The following is a 26,210-nucleotide window of genomic DNA, read 5'->3' as shown; positions in this document are numbered from 1 at the left end:
TGAGAGGGCAGAATCTCCATGCAGCGTTCTTTCTGGAACAGGGCGTTTTAGCAGATTTTACCTTCGACAGGAGGGAAAATGTGGCAGCCCCAAGGTCCTGCACTTCTGCTCTTGGACTTGGGGAGCAAGGATGCTGAGAAGCCTCATCTCTCTGGGGAGGGTCCTTGGGAAGACGAGTGTAAGTAAGGGATGCAGGGAGCAGGCTGCTGGGCCCCCAGGAGAGGAAGGGTGGGCCCTCTGGCTCCCTCTAAGGCCTCTTGCCCATCCCTGGCCTGGATGACCGTAAATCGGGAAGCCGTGAGAACCTGGAACATGTAAAACCTGAGCTGCTGACTCAGCAAGAGTTAGAGACCATTTGCACACTATTGCTGGGGTGACTGAGCTCTGTGTGGCTTGATGTTAACAAGGGCAGCCCCTCTTCCCGACCCACACTTCCTATATCTCTCCTTCCGCTGGCCCCCACGCTTGCCTGAGCACTTACTGTTTTTCAGACCTGTAATGACCACCTTTCTATGTTCCTCATATTAAGCCCCAGGAACTTAAAGATGAAGCGAGGCTGTAGCTCCTTGGAAAGTCAGGCCTGTGGCTTGCAGGTGGGTCGGTGTTTGGAGAGCATCACCCAAAGATAAGCCCATCAGTGCTCCCAATTTGGACAGAGGAACACCCCCCCCAAACTAGATCCATCTTGCTGTGACTGTTTGCATGACCTATTTTTCTGGCTACAAACAGCTAGCATTACCTGTTCTAAACATCTGGAATTACCTGCCTGCTTAGTCACCTTCCCTCTGGCTTCAAACAGCTGCAGGGCCCCACCCCCTCTCCACCTCCTGTCCATCCCTCCCTCCCTTTTTTCTTCCTGGAAGGATCTGGAGGTACCAGATCCACAAGTTCCGATGCCTTTAAAAGGATCAGCCTGGGAAATAAGGCTCATTTGAGAGCTGTGACGTTCACCTTGACTCTAGTGAAAGTCCAACAGCCAGTCCCCTTTTGGCCTCCAACCGGGCACCATGAGGGCCTGCGTGCCCTTGATAGTGGCCATGCTCTGCAGCCTGGCCTGGGCTGGTAAGTCGTTATCTGGTGGGGGTGAAAAGCGTCCTGCCTAGAGAGGCAGAGAGGTAGGGAACTTGGTAGAAAGTGAAGGTAGTGGGACAAGAGAGGGTCAGCTCTGTTCTACAGCCACGGAGCATCTTAGACCTGTCCCTGTTGGAGTACAGGAGTGATCTCTGGGGTGAAGGGGACTGTGTAAAGGGGGCTGCAGGGCTGATGGACTAATGTCATGGATGCTCCTTCTTGACTCTTTGGAAGGCCAGCTCCAAACATCTCTTAGTCCAACCTGACTTGTGATCTCACCAAGGTTTTGTCTGCGGGCTCACTATGTGGTATAAGGCTGGGGCTGGGGCTGGGGCCTGCTGGGTTTGAGTGGCCTGGTTGCCTTTGGTCACTAGCTCCACTGCCTGGGGTTGGGTGAGGTTGTCTGGGAGCGGGGGGGGGGGGGGGGGGGGGGGCGGCGACTGGAAAAGCCCCTGACCAGGAGGTGGGCCATGTGCTCTCCCAGCTGTACAAGTGGTCAGAGGAATGGCTCTTTGACCCAGTGTCAGAGGGACCAGAGCACAGAGAAGGGTCCCGCCTGCAGTTACTAAGCGGTGCCGGAGGTGGGACCGGCGGCTTCCTGCCTGGTAGCTGTGCAAAATGTTGATGCCGATGTGTTAATTGACGGTTAATGGGTGAGTAGGAACGAGTGCCAAGGGAGGGGGCCGAGCTGAGAGGTGTGTGGGGAATTCTCCCCTGCCGGAGGAGAAAGAATCAGAGCTTGATATCCATCCCACCCAACCCAGGTCGTTCCTATATAGGGTTGTTGTAAGGATTAAGAGAATGCATAAGAAGTACCTTATGCGGAGTGAGATCTCAATGAACTGGGTTTTAAAGAAAATTTTAATGTTTATTTATTTTAGAGAGAGAGAAAGAGAGAGCAGGGGAGGGGCAGAGAGAGAGGGAGGGAGACACAGAATCCAAAGCAGGCTCCAGGCTCTGAGCTGTCAGCACAGAGCCCGATGCTGGGGCTGGAATTCACGAACCGTGAGATCATGACCTGAGTCGAAGTCAGATGCTTAACTGGCTGAGCCACCCAGGTGCCTCCAATGAACTGGGGTTTTGGTTATGATTATGCTTATAAATATTCCTGGGCAAAACTCCCTCTTGGAGTCCTTTCCAGTCAGGTTATGTCTAAGGAGACCCCTAGCGGGATGCCCAAATGGAAAAGGTTTGGAGGAGAAAGCTATTCCCAGGCTCCCTGCACCGGGACGGACCGCCTCTACTCTGGCACCCACAGCAGAACAGCTGGGAGTCAGTTCTGTCTGGGCCCTGGGTGGTGGACAGCCAATAAGGGAGGGCATGACACCTTTTAGCTTAGCGTGAAGGAGTGGCCGCTGGGTTGGCACATCCCAGTCTCAGGAGAGGAGAGTGGCTTGAGACATTTGGTCCTCGGGCGGACACCCCTGAGGGCAGAGGCAACAGTGGCTTCTGAAGTGCAGGTGGACCCCTGAGTCTGGGATGGTGATCTGATCTGGCCGTGGGGTGGATGGGGAGGTGAGGAGGGGCCAGTGGGCAATGCCTTCTTTCCTAAGGTGGGAGGGAAGAGGCTCTGCTCTTGTCTCTCCTGGTTCCAACATCTCAGAACTGAGATTCAAGAATGTGAATCAGATGAAGGAGTCACTGCCGGCCTCAGGACCTTGGTTGTTTCAAGTGAACCGAGGCAGGAAGCTGGTCCTAGAAATGAATCTTCTTGGTTGACTAGGTCTCCAGGGAAACAGCATCCGGGGCTCCTGGACAGGCATGGATGTAGGATGCCCCAATCATCAGAGGGCCTAATATAATAGGGACATTCAGGCTTGGGACCAGACTCTCTTGGTGGGCAGCATGGATAGGGAGGGGGCATTCTGGCATACTGAAGTCTTGAAGAGTGCACAGAAATTTAACATTTCATGGGAGAGGAGGAGAGGGGGATGGAGGGAAAACCTGAGATAGAAAAGGCCAAAACGAAGAAAGGCAGAGGTTCGGAGAGATGAGGCAGAAGGGCAAGGGACAGATGGTCGCTGAAGCAGTGACTGCACCTGACCAGTGGGTGAGGCACACAAAGAGCCTTGTGTGGCCCGGAGGCACAGGGCGGGGATGCTGGAGTGAGGAGTCAGGGTGACTAGTCCACTGAGCGTCCCCAGGACAGCATAGCAAGGCGCCTGCGAGGAAAAGTCCCTCCTACCTCCCCCCTCAAATCCCCCCTCAAATCCCCAGGTCATCTGGAAGAAGACCAAGTTTACAGGGAACCCCTGGAAGGGGGTTCTTACTGGGGACAAAGTTCTTGAACAGAGATGAAAAAGTCCCCGCAGCCAGGGCCAGTGGGGGGTGTTCTGAGCTCCCCAGAACAGACCATTCACTTGGGGCCTTCTCAACTGGTGCCAGCTGCTGGAAAGAAGTGAATTCTCTCCTTGGACTCTGCTGATCTGGCCCATTGTAAATGTTGCCCTGATTTGTCTGGATTTTCTCCCTTTGGATTCTGGGTGTACTGCCAGGCTGACCGAGCGGGCAGCTGACCAAGCCTTCCTCCTGGCCTAAAAATTTCTCCTTAAGATCTCTGCATTGGGGCTCCAAGGCAGCATCATTTAGATTCAAGAGGACTTCCCCTGAGCCCCAAGGGACCAGTGGCCTTGGGCCTGGTTGTTTTTTTAAATTTTTTTTTTTAACGTTTACTTATTTTTGAGACAGAGAGAGACAGAGCATGAACGGGGGAGGGTCAGAGAGAGAGGGAGACACAGAATCTGAAACAGGCTCCAGGCTCCGAGCCATCAGCACAGAGCCCGATGCGGGGCTCGAACTCACGGACCGCGAGATCGTGACCTGAGCCGAAGTCGGCCGCTCAACCGACTGAGCCACCCAGGCGCCCCGGGCCTGGTTGTTTTTAAGGACAGTCCATCGGATCAAAGGCCTGCCTTCCTGGCCACATTGGAGGCCCTGTGCGCAACTTGAGGCTGCCTCAGGATCTGGTTAACCTTGACCTGACACCTCTTTGAGGTAAAGAACACAGGCTCACAGCAATGACGTCACCGTCAGCAACATAAATGCACCGACACCCCAGTCCAAGGGATGGCCCAGCTGAAACGCGGGGAGGGAGTCAGCTAGATTACGTATGTCGACAGGGAAGACTGCTTCAGCCTGTCTGAACGCTTGCCACGTTGAAGGTGGGCATGGAATATTGTCACTGTGCATTTATCGAACACACGCGGCCACTACGTGTCATGTGCTGTCTAGTGCTTTACCGGTATCCACCCATTTCATTCTTACAAATATTCTATGAGATGGTCTCCATCGTTATGACCCTTTCACAGATAGGGAAACTGAGGCACAGATGGTCAAATAACTTGCCCAAGATCTTGTAGCTGGAAAGCCAAAGAACCCGAATTCCAGCTCCCTGCCGTTTGGGCACTGGGTCCGGTTTCTCAACCTCCCTGCCATTCCCCCCTCACTAGCACAGGAAAAACCCGCCTCCCGGACCCCAAACCAGTAACTGAATCCATATCCCTAATATTCACCTCCCACCTCCCACCCACTCCAGGCTTAAGTTGAGACACTGTACCTGTGTGCAGTCACAACCGGACCCAAACCCCACATCTAATCTGAGGCAAAACTGGGATAATTTCCCTTCTCCTGATCCTGACACATTCTTCGACCCTGAAGCGGTCTTAAACCCATCCCCCACATTCCTCACCCAAACGTGGAGACAAAATTGTTACTTTTATCAACAAATGTAACTCCAGCCCAAATCCCGGCGGTAGCTCTTTGTCTCAACCTAGCCTAATCCCAACTCTGGCCCAAGTGAGGTTTCCGTTTCCGAGTTCATTCAAATTCCGATGCTAACAGTCACCCTGACTCTGATCTTGACCTCCTCCGTAGCCCACAGCCTGGCCCCCAAGCCCAGCCTTCGCTAAATCCAAACCTCAGGAACCTCAAGTGGAAACAGAGACTCCGTAATTACCCTTAAAGCTCAAAGTGGAAGGAAGGGGCCCCCAAGGCCAGCTGTCACCCTGGTGGGGCTTGCGTCTTTAGGAGTGGTAGTGGGTTTGTGCCATTGCTTTCAAGACTTTTTTGTCTCACGCCCTTCGTGACTGAAAATTTGCTTCTGCAAAAGTCATCTGGCCGGAGCTAGCGATGTGGCCTGCGGTTCCATCACAGAGCCTATTCCAGAACCCAGATCTCACCCGTACCCTCCTCGTACCCCCCCCCCCCACCCCCAGCATGAACTAATTCAAACGCATTCCAAAGGCTAGCAGAAACAGAAAGCTGGGACCCAGGGGGAAACAGGGTGTGGGGAAGACCGGACGAAGGAGAGCAAAGAACAAAGCAGCAGAAGACATAAAAGGGGCAGGATGAGAGGAAGGGGGTGGCAGAGGGGAGAGGGCAGGTGGGATCCCTGGGGCGGCAGTGACTCGCCTTCGTCCGCATGACGGGTGAAGGGTGGCCTGTGAGTCATGACCAGCCCATGGACCTCTTTCTTTGGTCTGCCTGACTTTTTTCTTTTCTTTTTTTTTTAAATCGGGAAATTTCACCTAAAAATGAAGGCTTCTCTTGAAAAACTAGAGGCTCTGGCAACACCGAGCCTGCGTCCTGACATGGCAGCAAGTGACTGGAGCTAAGAGTGGCTGCCGATTTCAGGCAGAGCATCCCTGCCAAGTTTGTCACGGTCCCCACCTCTTCCTACCACCCGCCCCACCCCTGCTTCTTTACCTGCTTCTACTAGCGGTCTGGTCTCAATAGGCACTTGAGTTTGTGAGCCTCATCTGTGTTACGAGCCCTGCAATACACAGTGGGTGGAAGGCGATGAGGACGAGGCTTATGTCATGCTCGGGAGGCTATGCGTGTATCTCTCCCTTGCAGATAGCAATGATCTTCCCTGCTTCCCCGTCTGCAAACCCTACTGCAGGGGGCACCTGGATGAGGAGAATAGGAGCCTCACAGCACTGAGTTTGTGACCTTCACTGTCCACAGGAAAAATGGAGTCATGTGCGTCTCGCTGTAATGAGAAATTTAACCGGGATGCTGCTTGCCAGTGTGACCGCCGGTGTCCCCGGCACGGGGACTGCTGTGAAGACTATGACCAGCTGTGTACCGGTGAGGCTCCTTGAGGAGTGAGGGCTCTGGGAGGCACAGCACGCCAGGCCAAGTCCAGGCGCATGCCCAGCCTGCCTGAAGGGACGCTGGCTTGGGTATCCAGCGGTTCATCGCGGGGTTCAAGACTGATGACAGGGCTCAAAGGGCCCGAATGGGGACACTGAGGCACACAGCAAGGGTCAGGGATTTGGCCACTATTCGTCCCAGATATTTTAGGACGTCCCCATTGTAAAACCCCAACGTAAAGGAAAATAGATAGCATTTACCTGGAGTATATGTCTGAACCGTCAGGATTAACAGTCCTATCTGGGAAGTTTAAGTAATTCCCCCAACAGCAAAATGACAGCAAACATTAATATAGTGTGAATTACGTTACCAATTGTTATTCAACACGTTAAATCGCAGAAGTGTAATAACGGCATCGAACTTTCCGATGCTCAAGCCACCGGGAAGACTGCGCGCGTCACAGTACTGTTGTGACTCACTCTACTTGTCCTATAATGAGTGGACCCAGTGGCTGCAACATCTCCAATCTGTCATTCCCTGCCTAGCGATTGAACGGGACACGCACCACCTTCAAAAGCCAATTGTTTGTCTGCTATGCTAACAACATAGTTTTAAAGGAATCGTTTGAAAAAAGAATTTTGAATAATTCCTCCGCTTGGGTGCCTCCAATGTTGTAGAGCACCAGATAAATGGTCTTCTGCTTTGTGACACAAAGCCTTGCTAAGTTCACTGCCAACCATGTGCCCTGCTTCTCAGTTTGGTAAACGTGATCACTGAAGCCAACGGTAGGCAATGGCCAGCAAGACCACCGCATACGGTTGTGCAGGTTGTGCACTGCACAAGGCCACCTGGCTGAGAAGGCAAGCTGGACCAAAATTGAATCGATACCCTTCTTGCTGAGCCATGTGCCCTGATGAAGAGCTCGGTCTGCTGAGAGGAAGGAGTACCTTTTCCTAATTTTCCCGAAGTAAATTCTGGTATCTGCTGACCTGGCCATGTGTTCACCGAGCTGCTTCCACCCTGAAGGAACCCTTGTTCAATTTACACAAAAACACCACCAGCAGAAGTTCTGCTGATCAGGCCCAGGCAGGGAAACCCAGGTCCGGAGCTCACTGCCAGAATCAGAGCCTGCCCCTTTCCCCTGCCTTGTGCCCTATTCAGGAGACACAGGAGAGCCCGTTCACCTTGGACCATCGGGCTGGCATTTCACAGCAGAGACAATACTTAGCTTTGGAGCCAGTCCATCTCCAAGTCTCTGATTTGCAACGCAGAATCCTTTCCCCACAGAAAAAAAAAATATAGACAATGCTCACGCTCCAGACTCTAAATCAGCCCTTGAAAGTCCATTTAGCATAACATTGGCTGCGTCGAGAACCCTGCGGATTGTCAGCACTTAGAACACGCAGCCTGGCGCAAAGTAAGTGATCAGAAGATATCGGTTGGCTGGATCAATCAGCCGACCCGCGGTTCTGATGGTAATAACACAACACTTTCCAGAAAGCTCACTAACAGATTCTGAAGTACTTTGTAATAGTGTTGCTTCTTTGGGGCAAATTAGCGCCTGGGAGAGGAGCTCAGAGTCCCCAGGAGTAGCCTTCCTCCTCCTCCCCACCCCCCACTCCGCCCACCCTGCTCTGCCCAGAGCGGGGCTGCAGTCACACAGCCGGCAGGCCAGGGAATAGGGCAGCATTAAGAACGTGCTTTTCTGCACACGCCCTCCCCCCAGACAGTCTCTGTGGCCACTGCCAAGTGTTGTAAAGAAAGAAGGGAAGTTGGTATCTCAGCAAACAGTTCTCCGTCCTGGAGGGCCTGGGTGGAGTTCACCCTTGACTCTGATGGGGAGTTGTTATAGGTAAGGGATGTTCTAAGTGAGTGAGGGCCTTGTCATTTGGAGAATGTCAAGCCTGTCCATCTACCAACTTAGACTAAAGAAAAGTCATATGAAAATCAGAGTTTTCAGTCCAGAAGGCACCACCTCTGCCACCCCTCCCCTTTACACAGATGAGCAAATACAAATAGATATCCCGCTTCAGCTGATCCCGCCGAATACCTGAATGCTAACGTGGCAAGCAAGAGTTGTCCCCTGCGGAGTTTCCTTTCGCTTTTTATACAGTCTGCAGCCATTTTCAGTCTGTCTCCTTCTTCATGTGGGCCTTACCCCCTGCGCCTCAGCCCTTGTTTTGTATTCTCTGCCGCTGCACTGCTTGTCCCTGAGGTTGGGGGATCTGAGAACCGAGATAAAGGGAAGGGACCCCACGGGGGTGGTTGGTGACTTTCTTTCTCTGACCTATAGTGGAAGAGGACCCCAACGAGCCAGAGCCATTCCTGGAGCTGGAGGAAGAGACAGAGGCCCCAGTGAGCCGTAAGTTGGCTTTCCTAAAGCGGGGCCCTCAGGCCAGAGGAGGGGGGACATGAAAGGGTGACAAGGAGGGGTCAGCCATCCCGGTGGCCACAGGCCCAGGCCTAAGCCAGATGGACACCCCCCCCCCCCAACCCAGCACCTGGAGGTGGTGAGAGGGCTGGCCTCTGCAGCCTGGGCTGTAGGCAGGAAGGGAGTCTGAGGCCTACAGAGGGAAGGGGGAAGAGATTTTATTTTTAGAGTGGGAAGATTATAAAAACAACAGGCCAGAAAGTAGAGTTCGGCCTCTCTGAAAGGGCTTCCGGACTGCGAAGGGTGTGCACCAACTTAGCTTGTTTGTTTACCTTCCCTGGAGATCTGGAATAGGAGTGCACGAGGGCGAGGGCAAGGCTGGGGGGTTGGAGAGGGCGAACTGGCCGTCGGGTGGAGGGTCGCCCTCTAGTGGTCCGCCGCGGACACACACACACACACACACACACACACACACACACAGACACACACACACACACACACACAGACACACACACACACACACACACACACACACACACACACACACCCGCCCTCCCCTGTTTTCTCAGACTTGTACTCGGCGCCCAGCTCCTGCCGGGACCGCTGCCAGGAGGCCTTCGACAGGCACCAACCATGCCACTGTGATGCCCGCTGCCCAGAGTTTGGGAACTGCTGCAAGGATTTCGAGAGCCTGTGTGGCCACGGTCAGTCTCCTGCTCCCTTTAGCACAGCCCCAGAGACGGAGGAACTCTCCAGAGCAGTGGTTGTCCAGGGGGTGGTCCCTGGACCCCGCAGCAGCAGGAACACCTGAGGATTTATTAGAAATGCAAACTCTGGGGCTTCCCCCAGACCCACTGTCAGAAACTCTGGGGGTGGGGCCCCCTGACCTGTTTTAGCAAGCCTTCCAGGGGATTCTGGTGCATGCCCAAGTTTGAGAACCTCCCCAGAGGAGGGGGCGGTGTGGACACTGTGTGGACATTCTGTGGGCAAGGCCACGTGCTGATTTTAAGTATCCTTTGGGCCCCAAGCCGCTGCCCTCCAACCACGAGGGTGACCCATGCGGCCTGTCTCCCTGGCTGCTGGCTTCTGGAAGTTGCCCAAGAGAGGGGGCACGCAGATCGTTGCCTCCCCCGCCGGGCCTGCCTTGGGCTGAGATACCCCTCCCGAATTCCTTCTAGAGGGCTTCTCCTACAGCAGTGATGCCATAACCAAGGAGGAACTGCAGAGCATCTCTGAGAAGATCTACAGGGCAGACACCAACAAAGCCCAGAAGGAAGATGTCATTATTAACAGCCAAAACCGCATCTCGCCCTCGGAGACCAGAGACCAAGTGGACTGCTGCCCAGAGCCGTGAGTTCTCGTCACTCCTCTTCCAGCAAAGTTCCCCCTACCCGCTCCCACCCTGGCTTTGCTTTCTTCCCTGCCCCCGTTCTTCTCTCCTCAAGGCGGGAAGGATCAAAGGTTGAGGAAAAAAAAAAAAAAAGGTCTCCAGAGACAAATAAAGTTGTCTTGAGGGACTGTGGGTGTCCCGTTGGGAGGGTTGCTGTGATTGGGCGGATAATAGAACTGACCTTCCAAGAGCTGAAGGGGAAGAAAAGAGTGACCTCACGTACACCCTTGGAGAGCGTCTCGAGTCCCCGCTCTGCTCCCCAACCCAACCCTCCCCTGCCTGCCCTGGCCTGTCTGGCAGTTCCCGTGGGGGGGGGGTTTGCTCCATGTTCGGCCTCTCACTGGGCCTCCCTCTGCCTTCCCCAGGCTCTTCACATATGTCAACGAGAAGCTGTTTTCCAAGCCGACCTACGCTGCCTTCATCAACCTCCTCAACAACTACCAGCGGGCCACGGGCCGTGGGGAGCACTTCAGTGCCCAGCAGCTGGCCGAGCAGGATGCCTTTCTCAGAGAGGTCATGAAGACCGCGGTCATGAAGGAACTCTATGCCTTCCTCCATCACCAGAGTGAGTGAGCCTCCCCAGGCCCCAGGAGGCGGTGCCGAGGACGCGGGTGTCTGCAGGAGAGCCTGCCAGCCCTGGGGCTCCATGGTGGGGAGGCAAAGAGAGCAGGTGGGGACCGTGAAGTGGCCAGTGGATGCCTGTGAGGGGCAGGGAAGGGGCCAGCGAGGAGCCCAGGACAGACCGTGGCCCTCAGGGGCTGAAGAAGGCCTCTGTCTGGCTTGGAGGTCGCCTCTCTTTTTGATCTACCCTTAGCTGCCTCATTTATCCCCGCCACTCACTGCTTCAGTCTCAGGGTCTCTGCAGGATGGGGAGTCACCCCACTCCACCCCACCGCAGCCGCTCCCAGGGGCAGCGCTACTTTCTGGGCACGTAGGGTCCCTGATTCTCCTCCCTCCTTTTTCTGGGGAAACAGCAACAGAAAATCACCAAAAGTTCAGAGAGGGACGTTCTCCCGGGAGGGGTTCTGTTTGGAGCGGCTCCAGGCAGGGACACATTTGAATCAGACCAAAAAAAGGTTTGGCATGGGGTTGTGTTTGTTAGGGTCGTGCAGATGCCTCTCGTGAACTCCAGGCAGCTGGGCTCTGCCTCGTGGGCAGCTCTGTCCAGGTCTTTCCCCTGCCTCAGAGCCTCTGCATTCCACCTGCCCACCTTCCCTTAAGAGTGAGTGACACGCATTTTTAGGTAAAGCCGGTGACACACAAGTAATCCCTGTGAAGAGAGCGCGAGCCGGCATCGCCCCCTGGTGCTCCTCTGCAGTAAACACAGGAGAGAGTCTTGGAGGTCAAGGCAGCCCTCCAGCTTGTCAGAGGAGAGAAGCGGAGGCTCACACAGGCTAGGTGACCTGTCTGAGACCATGAGGGACGTTGCGAGTTCTCTGGGACCCAGGGATTCGATACTGGGGCCAGGCTGTTCCACTACTTATCCTGTCCTCACTTCTCTCCCTGTCCAAATCCAGACCGTCCTTCCAGGTCTAGCTCACATCCCACATTGCTGAAGCTGCACCTGCCCCAGCTCACTGCTGGCTTTCAGCATCTCCTCAGAGGTCAAGGGTTTGCGGTGGGGGGGGGGGGGGGGGGGGGTAGCCCCAAATCGCCTTGGGCCGGAGAGACCGTGCCACTTGTCGGGCAAATGATCTTCCCTGTTTGAGCCTTATCTGTGAAATGGGGTCTCGGCAGATTAATGCATGTAAAGCACCGAAGGGAAAGCCGAGCACCGGGTAAATGGTAGCCCTTCAGATGGTGAAACCATTGTCTTATTTCACGTGTATTCTTTCTTGTTTTCCGGCTGTGCTTTAAGTCCTTGAAAGGACGGAAGATGTCTGGTACCTCTTTGGTAGCCTCCAGCACACAATTCTGGGCGGCAGGCAGTCGATATCTGATGGCTCCCTAAATTAGAGCTCCAGCCCCAACTTTTCCCCGCTGCCTCTCTGACGTCTCACGTGGCTCTCGTGGCATCTACTCAGAACTTAGTGGGGAGAGAACTCACGCTTCCCACCTCTTCTTCCAGACCTCCTTCCTCGGGCTGTGCCATCCCATCAGTGACACCACAGCTTATCCCAATGCTCAGGCCCAAACCCCGGGAATTATATTCAGTTCTTCTCTTTGTTTCACAGCTCCTCACCTCCAACTGCCCCATCAGTAATGTCCAGCACATCCTCCTTCAAGATCTATCTCCCTGCTTCTCACCCCTCCTCCATGGCTGTCACCGCGGTTTCAGACCTGGACAAGGCGTTAGCCTCAAAACTGGTGTCCCTGCTGGCTTTTTACATATACTGCCAGAGTGAGCCTTTGAAAACAAAGCTATCGCATAATTTCCCTGCTTAAAACCTTTTGGTGGCTCTTTGTCCTCTCAGAAGCTATAAAAGAGTCGAGAGACCAGTTGCCGTAGGTAACGATCACGTGAGCTCATGGGCCATATTTACCGGTCATTAACTGCGTGATCTGGTGTGAGTTACATAGCCTAGATCTGCCTCGATTTCCTCATTTCTAAATTGGGGATAATTAGTATCAACCTTATGTGAACCGTCAGTGTGCGGACTGAAAGCACTTAAAACATTTCAGGCACATAGAACGCACTCCGGTACATCTAAAATATTTTTGTATGATTACTTTTTGGCTGACACCCAGCTTTCTTGCCATGGCTTGTGTGGGGGGCCGTTGCCTACCTCTCAGACCGCCTCTCCTACCACTCTCCCCTGCAGCCCACTATGCTCCGGCCACACTGACTTTTTCTTCGCTCTGAACACGAAGCCCAAGTCATCTTAGAGCCTTGTACCTGCTGCTCCCTCTACGTGGAAGAATCTTTCCCCCTGGTTTCACATGGCTGACTCCTTCAGGTCTCTGATTAGTGCTACCTTCTCTGAGAAGCCTTTCTGATCTTCTTTTCTAGAAGAGCCCCCTACCCCCACCCCACCTCCAGTCATCATGGGATGCTCTGCTTTATTTTCTTTATGGCACTTATTTTCAATCATATTGTTTAATATCTGTCTCTTCACTGGAACGGAAACCATGAAGGCAAGGATCTTGTCCTTGCCTTTCCCTGCTGGATCCTCAGCCTTTATCTGGCTTGGCACAGAACAGAGGCACTGTGCATAGTTATTGAATACACAACTGAATACATATTTGATGGTTGAACCCGTGTGTCTCTTGATGTGCTGGAGCAGGCGACCCTTCCCTGCTTCCCAGGACCTGGTCCCACCTTCTCCTCTCCTAAGTCCTCCGTGTTCCTCTCCGCAGACCGCTACAGCTCGGAACAAGAGTTTGTCAGTGACTTGAAGAACATGTGGTTTGGGCTCTATTCAAGAGGCAATGGAGAGGAAGACTCAAGTGGCTTTGAACATGTCTTCTCAGGTGAGACTATTCTGCTTGGAAATAAAGAGTTGGAGGAATGAAGAGAGCTTCCCTCAGGAGTAGGACGGCATTGGGCACTGATGAATCGGCAGCCAAGCCAGCTAACGGGGAGGGACACGTCTGAGGAGCTGTTTTTGAAGAACGGTCTCTTCTGGAGTATCTGGAGAGGAAAGGAGACCAGATACTGGGGCTCCCCAAGGGCACACACAGGAAGGGAGATGTGTTTGGGGGGTATGACCGTCTACCTCTGGATGGTCCTCTGCTTTCCAAGAGGGCCATGGGCTTTCTCCTCACTGTCCCAACCCATGAAGCTCCCACCAGGTTGGGCTTGCTTCTGGGGAAATGGCTGAGAGGAGTATCCAGATTGATCGCCAGGGCCAGCCAGGAGGAGGAATCCTCCCAAGAGCTTGAGCTGAAAGGGTTGTGGGGGAGGCTTTCCTAGGTGAGAGTTAGGGATGTGTGGGATGCTGGGAAGTCAGGGCAAGGGACTGAGCAGGTGTGCATGCTACAAGCCAAAGCCTGAAGAAGGGGGACAGCCTCGGCATGGGAGGGGCCGTAGGGGTTGGAGGGGAGGCCCAGATCACCCACCTTGAACTCTTTATTATAGGTGAAGTCAAAAAAGGCAAAGTCACTGGCTTCCATAACTGGATCCGCTTCTACATGCAAGAGAAGGAGGGCCTGGTTGACTATTACAGTCACATCTATGACGGCCCTGTGAGTACTGAGTGATGACCCCAAGAGCTGAAGAAGCCTTATGAGTAGTCAGACTTCCTGCCCTCACTCTGCACGCCAAATAGCCAGACTTGCCTCTCACCGTGACTCTCATTGGCCACCTAGTGGGGATTGTGAATATGACTTCCTTATCTGCTGGAGAGCACGTTTAGGCAGCTGGGACCCCGAGATCCCCTTCTAAACACTGAAGGCTCCAGGCTGCAGAGGGCAGGAGGCAGACAGCACCATCTCTGGATGCGAGGCTGAGGGGAGGGGAGGATTCTCATGGCGGGGGGGGGGGGGGGGGAAGACCGCTCTCAAAGATGTGCCATTACCCCCTGCCTGAATTTCCTTAGAAGGTGGCCTTGGCTGGAAGTTTCAGCCTGGCTAGTCTGAGTTCAACCCCTTACATTTTATAAAAAAGAAATCTTTGCTGCCCTGTGCCAGGAAATAATTTGGGGGCAATACATTGTCCTCCTCCTCCACACGTAATGGCCACAAGAAACAGAGCTCCGGCTGTCAGTCACAGGAATGTTGGCTCTGGCCTCCCTGGGAGATGCACACTGGCAGCTCCAGACGGAGGGTGCCGACACCTTAGCGGGCCAGACTGTCTCCTTGGTCGATGTGAAGAAGCCAGCCTCCCCAGAAAACTCAGACGGGCCATCGCCAAATCTTGGCCGGCTGCTAATTGTTTGCCACGTCTCTGTCAGACCCCGCTCTGCGGTATTCACCAGGCCCTCTCTGCTACTCTCCACAGTGGGATTCTTACCCCGACGTGTTAGCCATGCAGTTCAACTGGGACGGCTACTACAAGGAAGTGGGCTCAGCCTTCATCGGCAGCAGCCCCGAGTTTGAGTTTGCGCTCTACTCCCTGTGCTTCATTGCCAGGCCCGGCAAAGTGTAAGTACTGGGCCGGCCAGGCCCGGGGAGCAGGCTGGGGCCACACGTCATCCTCAGCCAGGACCGTCAGGAGAGCTGGGTTCTGTGACTCCGTGGCTCGGACAAATCACCCTTCTGGACCTCGGTTTTCTCACTTGTGAAATGGAGTTGTTAGATAGGACTGGTGGTTGCCAGGGACACCTGAGTGGCTCCGTCGGTTAAGCGTCTGATTCCTGATTTCAGCTCAGGTCATGATCTCACGATTCGTGGGATTGAGCCCCACATTAGGCTCTGCACTGACAGTGAGCAGCCTGCTTAGGATTCTCTCTCTTTCTCTCTCTCTCTCTCTCTCTCTCTGCCCCTACCTGCTAATGCACATGCGTACTCTCTCTCAAAATAAATAAATCAACATTAAAAAAAAAAAAAAAGACTGGTGGTTGCCAAACTTTACCTTAGCAGCAGAACCACCTGTGAAATCTTATGCAGAACCTTCCTATATAAAACAGTGAGGGGCGCCTGGGTGGCTCAGTCGGTTAAGTGTCTCACTTTGGCTCAGGTCAGGATCTCAAGGCTTGTGGATTAGGGCCCTGTGTCGGGCTCTGTGCTGACAGCTCGAAGCCTGGAGCCTGCTTTGGATTCGTTGTTTCCCTCTCTCTGCCCCATCCCCTGCTCTCTCTCTCTCTCTCAAAAATAAACATTAAAAAAAATAAAACAGTGAGAAAATGGAGCTGCCCTGGGACCCCGAGTCTCTCTCTTTGGCCCCCAAGGCTCCTAGTGGGAACCTGACATCCCAGAGAGTATAGCTAGAAACCACGGGGCCCCATGCATTCCAACATTTGAGGATTTGGGGTCCTACTACTTCTAAAACCCTAACAAGACATTTCATTTCTGGGGGGTTCAGCCCTAGAGTCTGAGATTTTAGAATAATACTGTTCTGGAGGAGATGAGGAGCAGTGTTCTTTAAGAAGATAGAAAATAAGGCACAGATTTTGAAGGGCTGCTTGTGCTGGAGGTAGTGGCTGAAATAAAGCTGTGGCAGGTCTCTTAAAGGCTGCTCAAGTCCGGGTGGAGCCCTTCTGCATGGGTCGGGCTTGATCTTCCTAGGCAGGGGATGGGTGTGGAGAGATGTGATGGGCCCCTCTGACTTGGCCGTCTTTCCCCACAGGTGCCAGTTAAGCCTGGGTGGATACCCCTTGGCTATCCAGACCTATACGTGGGACAAGTCCACCTATGGAAATGGCAAGAAATACATCGCCACAGCCTATGTGGTATCTTCCACCCAATAGAGCTTGGAGCCAGACAGGGGCATGAGGACAGTGGGAGCTCTTGCAAGACTCAGGTGCTATCTGCTCTGGGCTGGAGGAGGATGGGGAAGACTGGAGGGGGGATTCCCAAGTCTAAAAATGCCCTTACGGGAAAGAGGGAAAAGAAACAAGTAAGAAAAATGCAGAGAAACTGTCAAATCTTTGTGCTGTAGCATTTTGGAAATAGAGTCCAGACAGAGAAGATGGGAGCCCTCCACAGCCCTTTGCCCTGATGGATACAAGTCCTTGACGTCTCCAGGCCTCATGTTTCCTTTGAATGTAAAGGGAAGGAGTTTTCCCCCTTTCCTTTTTGGGTAGGTTGGTGAGAGGGCAAACCTGACGGTATCGTTACCGTGAAGGTGTTTTCAATTGTTCTTAAGAAGAACAGCAGATAAAAATTTAAGGTCACTGTAACAGCTGTTATCGTACACAGCTTTGCAAACTCAAGTTCAGCCCTATGTCAGGGCCTCAAAGGACTCTGGTCATGGAAATTAAGCAGTGGCCGTTTGGTCTTTTCTAGGGTTATATCCTCTCAGAACAGGGTCTGGGAGAACGCTGATGCCTGATGGAGAGGATAATGGGTTGGCACTGTGAGTGAACCTGGGAGGGAGTGAACTTCTCCGGGCCTGGGTGTTTTTGCAGCCAGCTCAGTGCCTGCATCAAGAAGCATTCTACTTGTTTAGTGCAGGTGCAGAGGTGTATTTTGACCCCACATATTTTGTGAAAGAGTCCCCCAAATGGGAAGAAGATTTTGCATCAGAACAAAGGAATTTACAGCTTGGTGGCATTAACAGTTATTTTAAGGGCTTATCCAGCAGCCATCATTTTACTCTGGAATTAAAGACCAGGGAGAGTGGGACTCCCTCTTCCAACCTCAGTTACGCATTTCTCCCTGACCTCAGGGAGAACCAGATACTGTCTCACGGAACTAGGTTTGAATGATGGTTTACAGCGTTCGAGTCTCCAATTAAAGTCATTAAGAAAACCTGAAATCTGTCCCTTCTTTGTATGTGACCCCACCCAAGTGTCTGTCTCCCTCCCTGCCTTTTTCCCTGGAGCAGGGCTGGGAGCGATGCTGCTGGCTTCAGTGTCTCTTCAGGATGGTGTGGGAATGCGGTATCTCGAAGTCCTTGAGGACTCACCAAGTCTCTCTAGCCAACAGGGGAAGGGAGTTCTTCCTGGTGGATTTGTAACGGGAAGAGTGGAAGGAGTGTACTTATGGCTTCTGGTTCCACATATAAGGAGCCTGGAAGTTACTACTCCATCCTACCAACAAATACAAAGCTGAACAGACTGAAATAGCAACAAGTCTTCTTGGATCTGGAAGAGAGGAGAGGACACAGGCAAACAGATGTCCTTAGGATTGGAAAGTCAGGCAAATAAAGATTGGAATAAGTTTGGAAAGACAGCTTACTGGGGCGGAGACTCTCAGGCAGAAACCATTGCAGAAGGCAGTGACAAGACAGGAAAATCTGAACTGCAACTGATGAATTGCCTGATGGAGAGGCGGTACAGACTACTCTGAGAGTTAAAAACTCCAGGAACCCAGTCACAGGGGGATGCCACAGTATTGTGAGATTTACCTCTTGGAGTTCCGCCAGGTCCCATAGAGTGTATCAGAGAGAAACCCCCTTGGGCTTCTGGCATAGGGAGGAGAGGTGGAATCATTTTGAAATAACTAGAGCACTCTGTCCTTAACAAAGCCTGCCTTTGGGGGAAACTTGTTAGCCAGAGGCGAACCTGCTGAAATATTATTAGAGCCTAACTGATCTGGGGAAGGGAAATACCCAAATCAACCCACTTTAGCCATCCTCTCACACACAAAGGGGGAGAAAAAAACCTTCTGAGAAACACTCGTGAAATTCTCAATCCAGAGGCACAGGCTCACTAAAAGACTCAGCCACAATCATTGTAGGACGTTTCCCCTCTCCCCACACCTCACCACCACGTTACTAAAGGCCTATTTACCAAGCCTGGCAATCAGCAAGGCATACCAAAAGGCAAAGTAACATAATTTGAAGCTATAGGGCAAACATCAGAAACAGACATGGCAGGGATGTTGGAATCATCAGATAAGGAATTTAAAGCAACTGATTAATATGTTAAGGGCTATAATAAATAAAGTAGACAGCATGCAAGAACTGATGGGCAAAATGTAAGCAGAGAAATGGAAAGCCTAAGAAAGAACCAAAAAGAAATTCTGGAGATGAAAACACTATAACGGAAATGAAGAATACCTTTGATGGGCTTATTAGCAGACTGGACACATTTGAGGAGAGAATCTCTGAGCTTGAAGATAGCTCAAAAGAATCCCCAAAACCAAAATGCAAGAGAACAAAGGCTGAAAAACATCCAAGACAAATATCCAAGGCCTGTAGGACAACTACAAAAGGTGTAACATACACATAATGAGAATACCAGAAGGAGAAGAAAGGGAGAAAGGAACAAAAGAAATATTTGAAACAATGACTGAGAATTTCCCCCAATTAATGACAGACATCACCAGAGATCCAGAAATTTCAGAAAACACCAAGCAGAATGAATGTCAAAAAAACCCAACTCTACTTTGACATATCATATTCAAATTATAGAAAATCAAACATAAAGAAAAATTGTGAAAGAAGCCGGGGGTGGGGGGAATCTTACCTACAGAGGAACAAAGATAAGAATTACATCTGATTTCCCCTCAGAAACCATGCAATCCAGAAGACGATGATGTGAAATATTTAAAATGTTGACAAGGGGGCGCCTGGGTGGCGCAGTCGGTTAAGCGTCCGACTTCAGCCAGGTCACGATCTCGCGGTCCGTGAGTTCGAGCCCCGCGTCAGGCTCTGGGCTGATGGCTCGGAGCCTGGAGCCTGTTTCCGATTCTGTGTCTCCCTCTCTCTCTGCCCCTCCCCCGTTCATGCTCTGTCTCTCTCTGTCCCAAAAATAAATAAACGTTGAAAAAAAATTTTTTTTAAATGTTGACAGGAAAAAACCCACCAGCCTAGAATTCTGGACCCTGAAAAATTATTCTTCAAAATGGAAGGAGAGATAAAGACTGTCTTTTTTTTTTTTTTTGAAGACTTTATTTTTAAGTAACATCTGTACCCAATGTAGGGCTCGAACTTACAACCCTGAGATCAGAGTCACATGCTCTTCTGACTGAGCCAGACAGGTACCCCAAAGACTTTCTTAATTAAACAAATTTTTTTAAAAGAAGTTCTTTGGAGAGAAGGAAAAGAAGAAGTGAAACGTGAAGATAAAGTAAAAACTTTTATTTCTCTTATTATTAATTTCTCTAAAAGACAACAGTTTGTTCAGAATAACAGTAGCAAGTGCTCACTTCGGCTGCACATATACAAAATAATGACAGCAATAATGTGTTCTATCACATATATCATGCATATATATACACACACACACACATACTTATGTATACTTGTATACATATATGTATTATGGATATATATGTATATATTTATCCTTACATATAAATGAAATTAATAACAGGTACAAGGGATGAGAGGAAGGGATTAGAGTTATTTTGTTAGTATAAGGTACTCCAATTACCCATGATGTGGCATAGTGTTATTTGAAAGTGGATATGGATTAATATTGTAAATGTATATTGCAAAATCTAGGATAATGATTTAAAAAAGTAAAAAAAAAAAAAGAAGAAATATAATGGATCTACTAAGAAAGGAGAAAAAAATGGAATCACATGAAAAGCTCAATTAAGAGTATAAAAGCCAGGCTCAGAGCCTGGAGCCTGCTTCAGATTCTATGTCTCCTTCTCTCTCTGCCTCTCCCCTGCTGGCACTCTGTCTCTCAAAAATAAATAAATGTAAAAAAAAAAATTTTTTTTAAAAGAGCATAAAAGCCAGAAAAAGAATGGGAAACAAAAATAGGAACAAAGACCTAGGACAACAAATAGAAAACAGTAATGAATATGGTACATATTAATTCAACTATATCAATAGTCACTTTGAATGTCAGTGGTCTAAGTGCAACAAATAAAAGAGATTGTCACAGTGGATCAAAGGGGGGTGGCTCAGTCAGTTAAGCTTCTGACTTCAGCTCAGGTCATGATCTCATGCTTAGTGAGTTTGATCCTTGCATCTGGTTCTGCACTGGCAGCATGGAGGCCTCTTTGGATCCTCTGTCCCTTTCTCTCTGCCCCTCCTACCCTCAAAAAGAAATAAAACGTTAAAAAAACCCCACAAGAATCAATTATATGTTGTCTACAAGAAACCAACTTCAAATATAAAGACACACATAGATATAAAGTAAATGGATAGAGAAAAAAATACCATGCTAGCACTAATCAAAAGAAAGCAGGTATCACTATGTTAATTTCAGACAGACTAGATTTCAAAGTAAGGAAAGTTATCAGGGGAAAAAAAGGGCATTACATAACGATAAAGGAGTCAACTCTGCAAGGAGATATAACAATTCTTTGTATTTTTTAAAATGTGTATTTATTTTGAGAGAGACAGAGAGAGAGAAAGAGCATGCACGAGTGGGGGAGGGGCAGAGAGAGAGGGAGAGAGAGAGAATCCTGGGCAGTGGGGCTCAAACCCACAAACCATGAGATCATGACCTGAACTGAAATCAAGAGTCAAGGCACTTAACCTACTGAGCCACCTAGGCACCTGGAAGATGTAACAATTCTTAATGTGTATGCATATAACAACAGAGCATGAAATTCCAAGAGGCAAAATCTGATAAAATAGAAGAAACAGATGAGTCCAGTATCATAGTTGGAGATGTGAATATCTTGTTCTCAGAAGCAGACAGACCTGGTAGGCAGAAAATCACTAAGGACAGTTAAACTGTCCATCAATCAACATTGAATATCATTGACATCCATAAACTATTTCATCCAATATTCATATTCATATGGGTCATTCACCAAGATAGACCACATTCTGGCCCACAAAATACTCTTTAACAAATTCAGAAGAATAGAATCCTACAATGTCTGCTCTCAAAAGATAACAAAAGATAACTGGAAAACCCTAAAACACATGGACATTAAATAACACACTTCTAAATAACACGAGTCGAGGAAAAAAAAAATCTCAAGACAAAATTTAAAATATTTTGAACTAAATGAAAATGACAATACAACTTACCAGAATTTGTGAGATGCAGTGCTTAGAGGAAAAAATTATAGCATTTAATGCATATATTAGAAGAGGAGAGAGATCTAAAATAAATCATCTAAGTTTCCACCTTAGGAAACTAGAAAAAGAAGAGAAAATTAAGTAAAACATAAGTAGAAGTAAATACATAATAAGAATTAGAGCAGAAATCAATTAAATTGAAAACAGGAAACCAATAGAGAAAATCAATGAAACTAAAAGTTCTTTGAAAAGATCAAAAAAGTTGATACGCCTCTAGCTGGGCTAACCAAGAAAAAAGGAGAGGACACAAATTATTAATATCAAAATGAAAGAAGAACAACACCACAGATTCTATGGAAATTAAAAGGATAATAAAGGAATACTATGAACAACTCTATGCTCATAAATTCGATCCTAGATGAAATGAATGACTTCCTTGAAAGACGCAAGAAATAACAGATGATGTGAATAGGCCTATATCTATTAAAGAAGTAATAATATTAATAGCCTTCCAAAAGAGAAAGAACCAGGCCCAGATGGGTTTCCTGGTGAATTTTGTCAAATAGGTAAGGAAGAAATTTAACCAATTTTCTACAATCTCTTTCAGAGGATAGAAAAAGAGGGAATGCTTCCTAAGTAATTCTATGAGGTCAGCATTATGCTGATACTAAAACCAGACAAAGACATTACAAGAAAAGAAAACTACAGACCAATATATCTCATGAACATAGATGTAAAAATCCTCAAGAAAAATTAGTAAATAGAATCCAAAAAAAAGTATAAAAAGAATTATATAAATCTTGTGATTTATACTTGTGACCAAGTAGAATTTATTCCAGGTATGCAAGGCTGGTTCAACATTCAAAAATCAATTAATATAATCTAGCACATCAACAGACTAAAAAAGAGAAATCACATGATCATATTAATAGGTGCAAAAAAAGCATTTGACAAAATCCAATGCCCACTCATAATAAAAGCTCACAGTAAACTAGGAAAAAGAGGAAACTTTCTCACCTTGATTTAAAAAATATACAAAAAACTTACAGCTAACATCACACTTAATACTGAGAAACTTGAAAGTTTCCCACTAAAATCAGGTACAAGGCAAAAATGTCCCCTCTCACTACCCTTTTTCTTTTTTTTTTTTATTTATTTTTGGGACAGAGAGAGACAGAGCATGAACGGGGGAGGGGCAGAGAGAGAGGGAGACACAGAATCGGAAACAGGCTCCAGGCTCTGAGCCATCAGCCCAGAGCCTGACGCGGGGCTCGAACTCACGGACCGCGAGATCGTGACCTGGCTGAAGTCGGACGCTTAACCGACTGCGCCACCCAGGCGCCCCTCTCACTACCCTTTTTCAACACAATACTCTTTTTAATGCAATATGGCAAGAAAAGGAAGTAAAAGGTATGCTTATTGGGAAAAGAAGACATAAAACTATCTTTATTCACAGATGACATGATCATCTATGTAGAAAGTCTGAAAGACTCAACAAAAAACCTCTTGGAATTAATAAAGTGCTTATAGCAAGGTTAAAGGATACAAGGTTAATATAGAAAAGTAAGTTGGTTTCCTATATACCAGCAATGAATAAGTAGAATTTGAAATGAAAAACAAAGTACCATTTACATTAGCATCCCCCAAAATGAAATAAGTATAAACCTGACAAAATATAAGATCTTTATGAAGAAAATTAAAACATTTTGATGAATAAGATGTAAAAATAAGTAAAGGGATAGATATTCCATGTTCAGATAGGAGGATTCAATATTGTCAAGATGTCAATTCTTCCCAACTTGACCTATAGATTCAATGGAATCCCAATCAAAATCCCAGCAAATTATTTTATAGGTATTGACAAATCAATTCTAAACTTTATATGGAGGGGCAAAAGACACAGAAGAGCCAACACAATATTGGAAGCGAAGAACAAAGTTGAAGGACTATGCTACCCGACTTCAAGCCTTACTATACAGCTACAGTAATCAAGACAGTGTGGTGTTTGGTGAAAGAAAAGACAAGTAGTTCGATGGAACAGAATAGGGAGCCCAGAAATAGCCTCGCATAAATATTGCCAATGATTTTTACAAAGGAGCCAAGGTAATAGAATGGAGTTAAGATATTTTCAACAAGATTCTGGAACAACCAGACATCTACATGTAAAAAACATCAGTCTAAACAAAGGTCTCATACCCTTCACAAAAGTTAACTCTAAATGGATCATAGATCTAAATGTAAAACACAAAACCATAAAACTCCTAGAAGATAACATACGAGAAAACCTAGATGGCTTTGGGTATGGTGATGCCTTTTTAGATACAATACCAAAGACATGATTCATGAAAGACAAGTTGATAAGCTATACTTCATTAAAATTAAAAACATCTGCTCTGTGAAAAACAGTAGCAAGAGCATTGGTGGAGAAGTTACAGACTAGGAAAAAATATTTGCAAGATACACATCTGATAATAGACTGTGTTCTTTGTAAAGTATACAAAGAACGCTTAAAACTCAACAATAAGAAAACAACTCAATTAAAAAATGGGACCATATTCCGATTCTGTGTCTCCCTCTCTCTCTGCCCCTCCCCCATTCATGCTCTGTCTCTCTCTGTCCCAAAAATAAATAAACGTTGAAAAAAAAAATTAAAAAAAAAATGGGGCCATAACAAACACCGCCCCAAAGAAGATATACAGATGGCAAATAAGCATATGAAAAGATGCTCCACATCAAATGTCATCGGGGAAATGCAGATTAAAACAACATGACACCACTATAGACCTATTTGATGGCCAAAATCTGGAACACTGACAACACCAAACGCTGGTACTGATGTGAAGCAACAGGAACTCTCACTCATTACTGGTGGGAACGCAAAATGGACAGTTACATTGGAAGACAGTCTGGCAATTTCTCGCAAAACGAAACATACTCTTACCATATGATCCAGCAATTATTCTTCTTGGTATCTACCCAAAGGATCTGAAAACTTATGTCCACACAAGAACATGCATGTGAATGTTTATAGCAGCTGCATTCATAATTACCAAAACTTGGAAGCAAACAGGATGCTCTTCAGTAGGTGAATGGATAAACTGTGGTCCATCCAGACAATAGAATATAATTCAGCGCTAGAAAGAAATGAGTTATCAAGCCATGAAAAAACATGGAGGAACCTAAAATTCATTATACTGAGTGAAAACAAGCCAATATAAGAAGGCTACATCTGTATGATTCCAAGTATACGACATTCTGGAAAAAGGAAAACTATGGAGACAATAAAAAAGATCAGTCGTTCCCGGAGTTGCAGGTAATGGGGAGGGATGAATAGACATATCACAGAGGATTTTTAGGACAGTGAAAATATTCCATATGATACAATGATGGATGTATTGTTGTTATAAATTTTTCCAAACCCACTGTGCAGTACTAAGAGTGAACCTTTAGTTAAACTAAAGTTAGACTCTGGGTCTTAGTTAAACTAAGTTAAGACTCTGGGTGCCTGTGATGTGTCAATGTTAAGTTCATCTTTGGCAAAAAATTGCACTATTCTGATGACTGATATTGATAATGAGAGAGGCTAGGTATGTGTGGGCAGGAGGTATATGGGAAATTTCGGTACCTTCCTCTCAGCTTATTGAAACCCTAAAGCTTCTCTAAAAAAATAAAGTCTAAAAACAAAGATTGGAAGGAGCATTGCACATAGATTATGGGGTCCAGTAAATGGTGACTGGTGATCCCTAGCTCTTGTAACCAGCCCCCTTGACCACATCCACAAGGAACGTAAGGACGCTTGTGGATGTAGCTTCTGTGGTTGTGGGAGTTGACTGAAGTGAGGGAGGAGGAGGAGATAAAGAGAGATAAAAAGAGAGTTCTTACCTGTAAACAGATGATGTAGGTCACAGATGCTAGGAAAATGCCAGGTATGAAGGAATACCTCAGGCAAGTTAAAATTCAGATGGATGAAACAGGGCCTCATCTTGTCCTTCCTCAGGGGAGCTAACAGTCAAATGAACAAGACAGTGAGTCAGTAGAACACGGTGGCCATAGGTGCTGGCTCTGAAGTCAGAATGGCCAGGTACCTCCCCAAACCCTGTCATTTGCTGGCTGTCTAGGCAAATTTCTTCATTATTCAGATCAGTTTCCTCACTGGTATGATGGGGATAATATTACCATCACGTTGTGAGGTAAAAAGTATAATACGCTTATTACTTACGATAATGCTTACCTGTCTCGCTTATTACACAGATTTCATTTTTCATGAAGAGAGGTAGCTCATGTTCCCTGTGATTAACCTTAACATTCATCTACTGGTGCCTAGTACTCATCCTCCTTACAGACCTCTTCAGAGGTATTCCAGGCAGTCAAGTGGGAGACAGAGTCAGAAATGTAGGAGTAATCACATCCCAGAGTCTGGATCTTAGCTTTGCTAAGGAGGGAGGGGCAGGAATTAATATTTAAGATCTCAAGCTGTCCCAGACTGTGCTAGGTTGGGTTTTTACATACATTTTGCTCAGTCTATTAGTTATTTCTATCTTTACCATTTTAATTTTACCTAGGCAACTAAGGCTTAGGTTAAGCCACATTCTCAGTAAGTAGCAGAACAGGGTTACAAAATTTAACCCCTTTCCTCTGGCTAGAGTGAGCTTGGATTTCTAGCAGTATTGACTCATTTATGTGTTTGTCATTCTTTCAAAGAATACTTACGAAGGCCTATGAGAGAGGTTACTAATTTCCCTTCAATATCTGCTCTCCTCTTGTTTTTCCTGAATTGTTTTTAGATGAGCAACATAACTTCCAAGAGTAAAAACTTCTCTTGCAGCCAGGAGTGGCCACGTGTCTAAGTCCTGGCCAGTGGCATGGAA

The 26,210-nt window shown here is 48.1% G+C and overlaps 2 protein-coding genes across 7 annotated transcripts in view; both read left to right on the top strand.

Annotated features, from left to right (window-relative positions):
* Positions 1-5,722, top strand: part of RAPGEF3 (Rap guanine nucleotide exchange factor 3) — a 38,678-nt gene extending 32,956 nt beyond the window's left edge. For all 5 annotated transcript variants that reach the window (XM_032593960.1, XM_030322428.1, XM_032593959.1 and 2 more), the window contains one exon: positions 5,610-5,722. The gene's annotated coding sequence lies outside the window, so the exon portion shown is untranslated. The remainder of the gene's footprint in view (positions 1-5,609) is intronic.
* ENDOU (endonuclease, poly(U) specific) lies at positions 131-17,223 on the top strand. Of its 2 annotated transcripts, none has more exons than XM_030322440.2 (10): positions 131-1,062; positions 6,037-6,159; positions 8,459-8,527; positions 9,106-9,240; positions 9,715-9,886; positions 10,292-10,491; positions 13,224-13,337; positions 13,945-14,051; positions 14,806-14,948; positions 16,093-17,223. In XM_030322440.2, the coding sequence occupies exons 1-10, from the start codon at positions 1,008-1,010 to the stop codon at positions 16,211-16,213; spliced, it is 1,239 nt and encodes a 412-aa protein (XP_030178300.1). In that variant the 5' UTR covers positions 131-1,007; the 3' UTR covers positions 16,214-17,223. The 2 variants fall into 2 exon arrangements, with proteins under 2 accessions (XP_030178300.1, XP_030178299.1); XM_030322439.1 differs by lacking the exon at positions 131-1,062 and adding an exon at positions 6,565-7,582 and having other exon boundaries at positions 6,094-6,159; positions 16,093-16,798.
* Positions 17,224-26,210: the final 8,987 nt, after the last annotated feature.

Source organism: Lynx canadensis, chromosome B4, assembly GCF_007474595.2.
Source record: "Lynx canadensis isolate LIC74 chromosome B4, mLynCan4.pri.v2, whole genome shotgun sequence".
In the NCBI taxonomy this organism is placed as follows: Eukaryota; Metazoa; Chordata; class Mammalia; order Carnivora; family Felidae; genus Lynx; species Lynx canadensis.
This window is presented reverse-complemented; position numbering and strand designations above follow the sequence as displayed.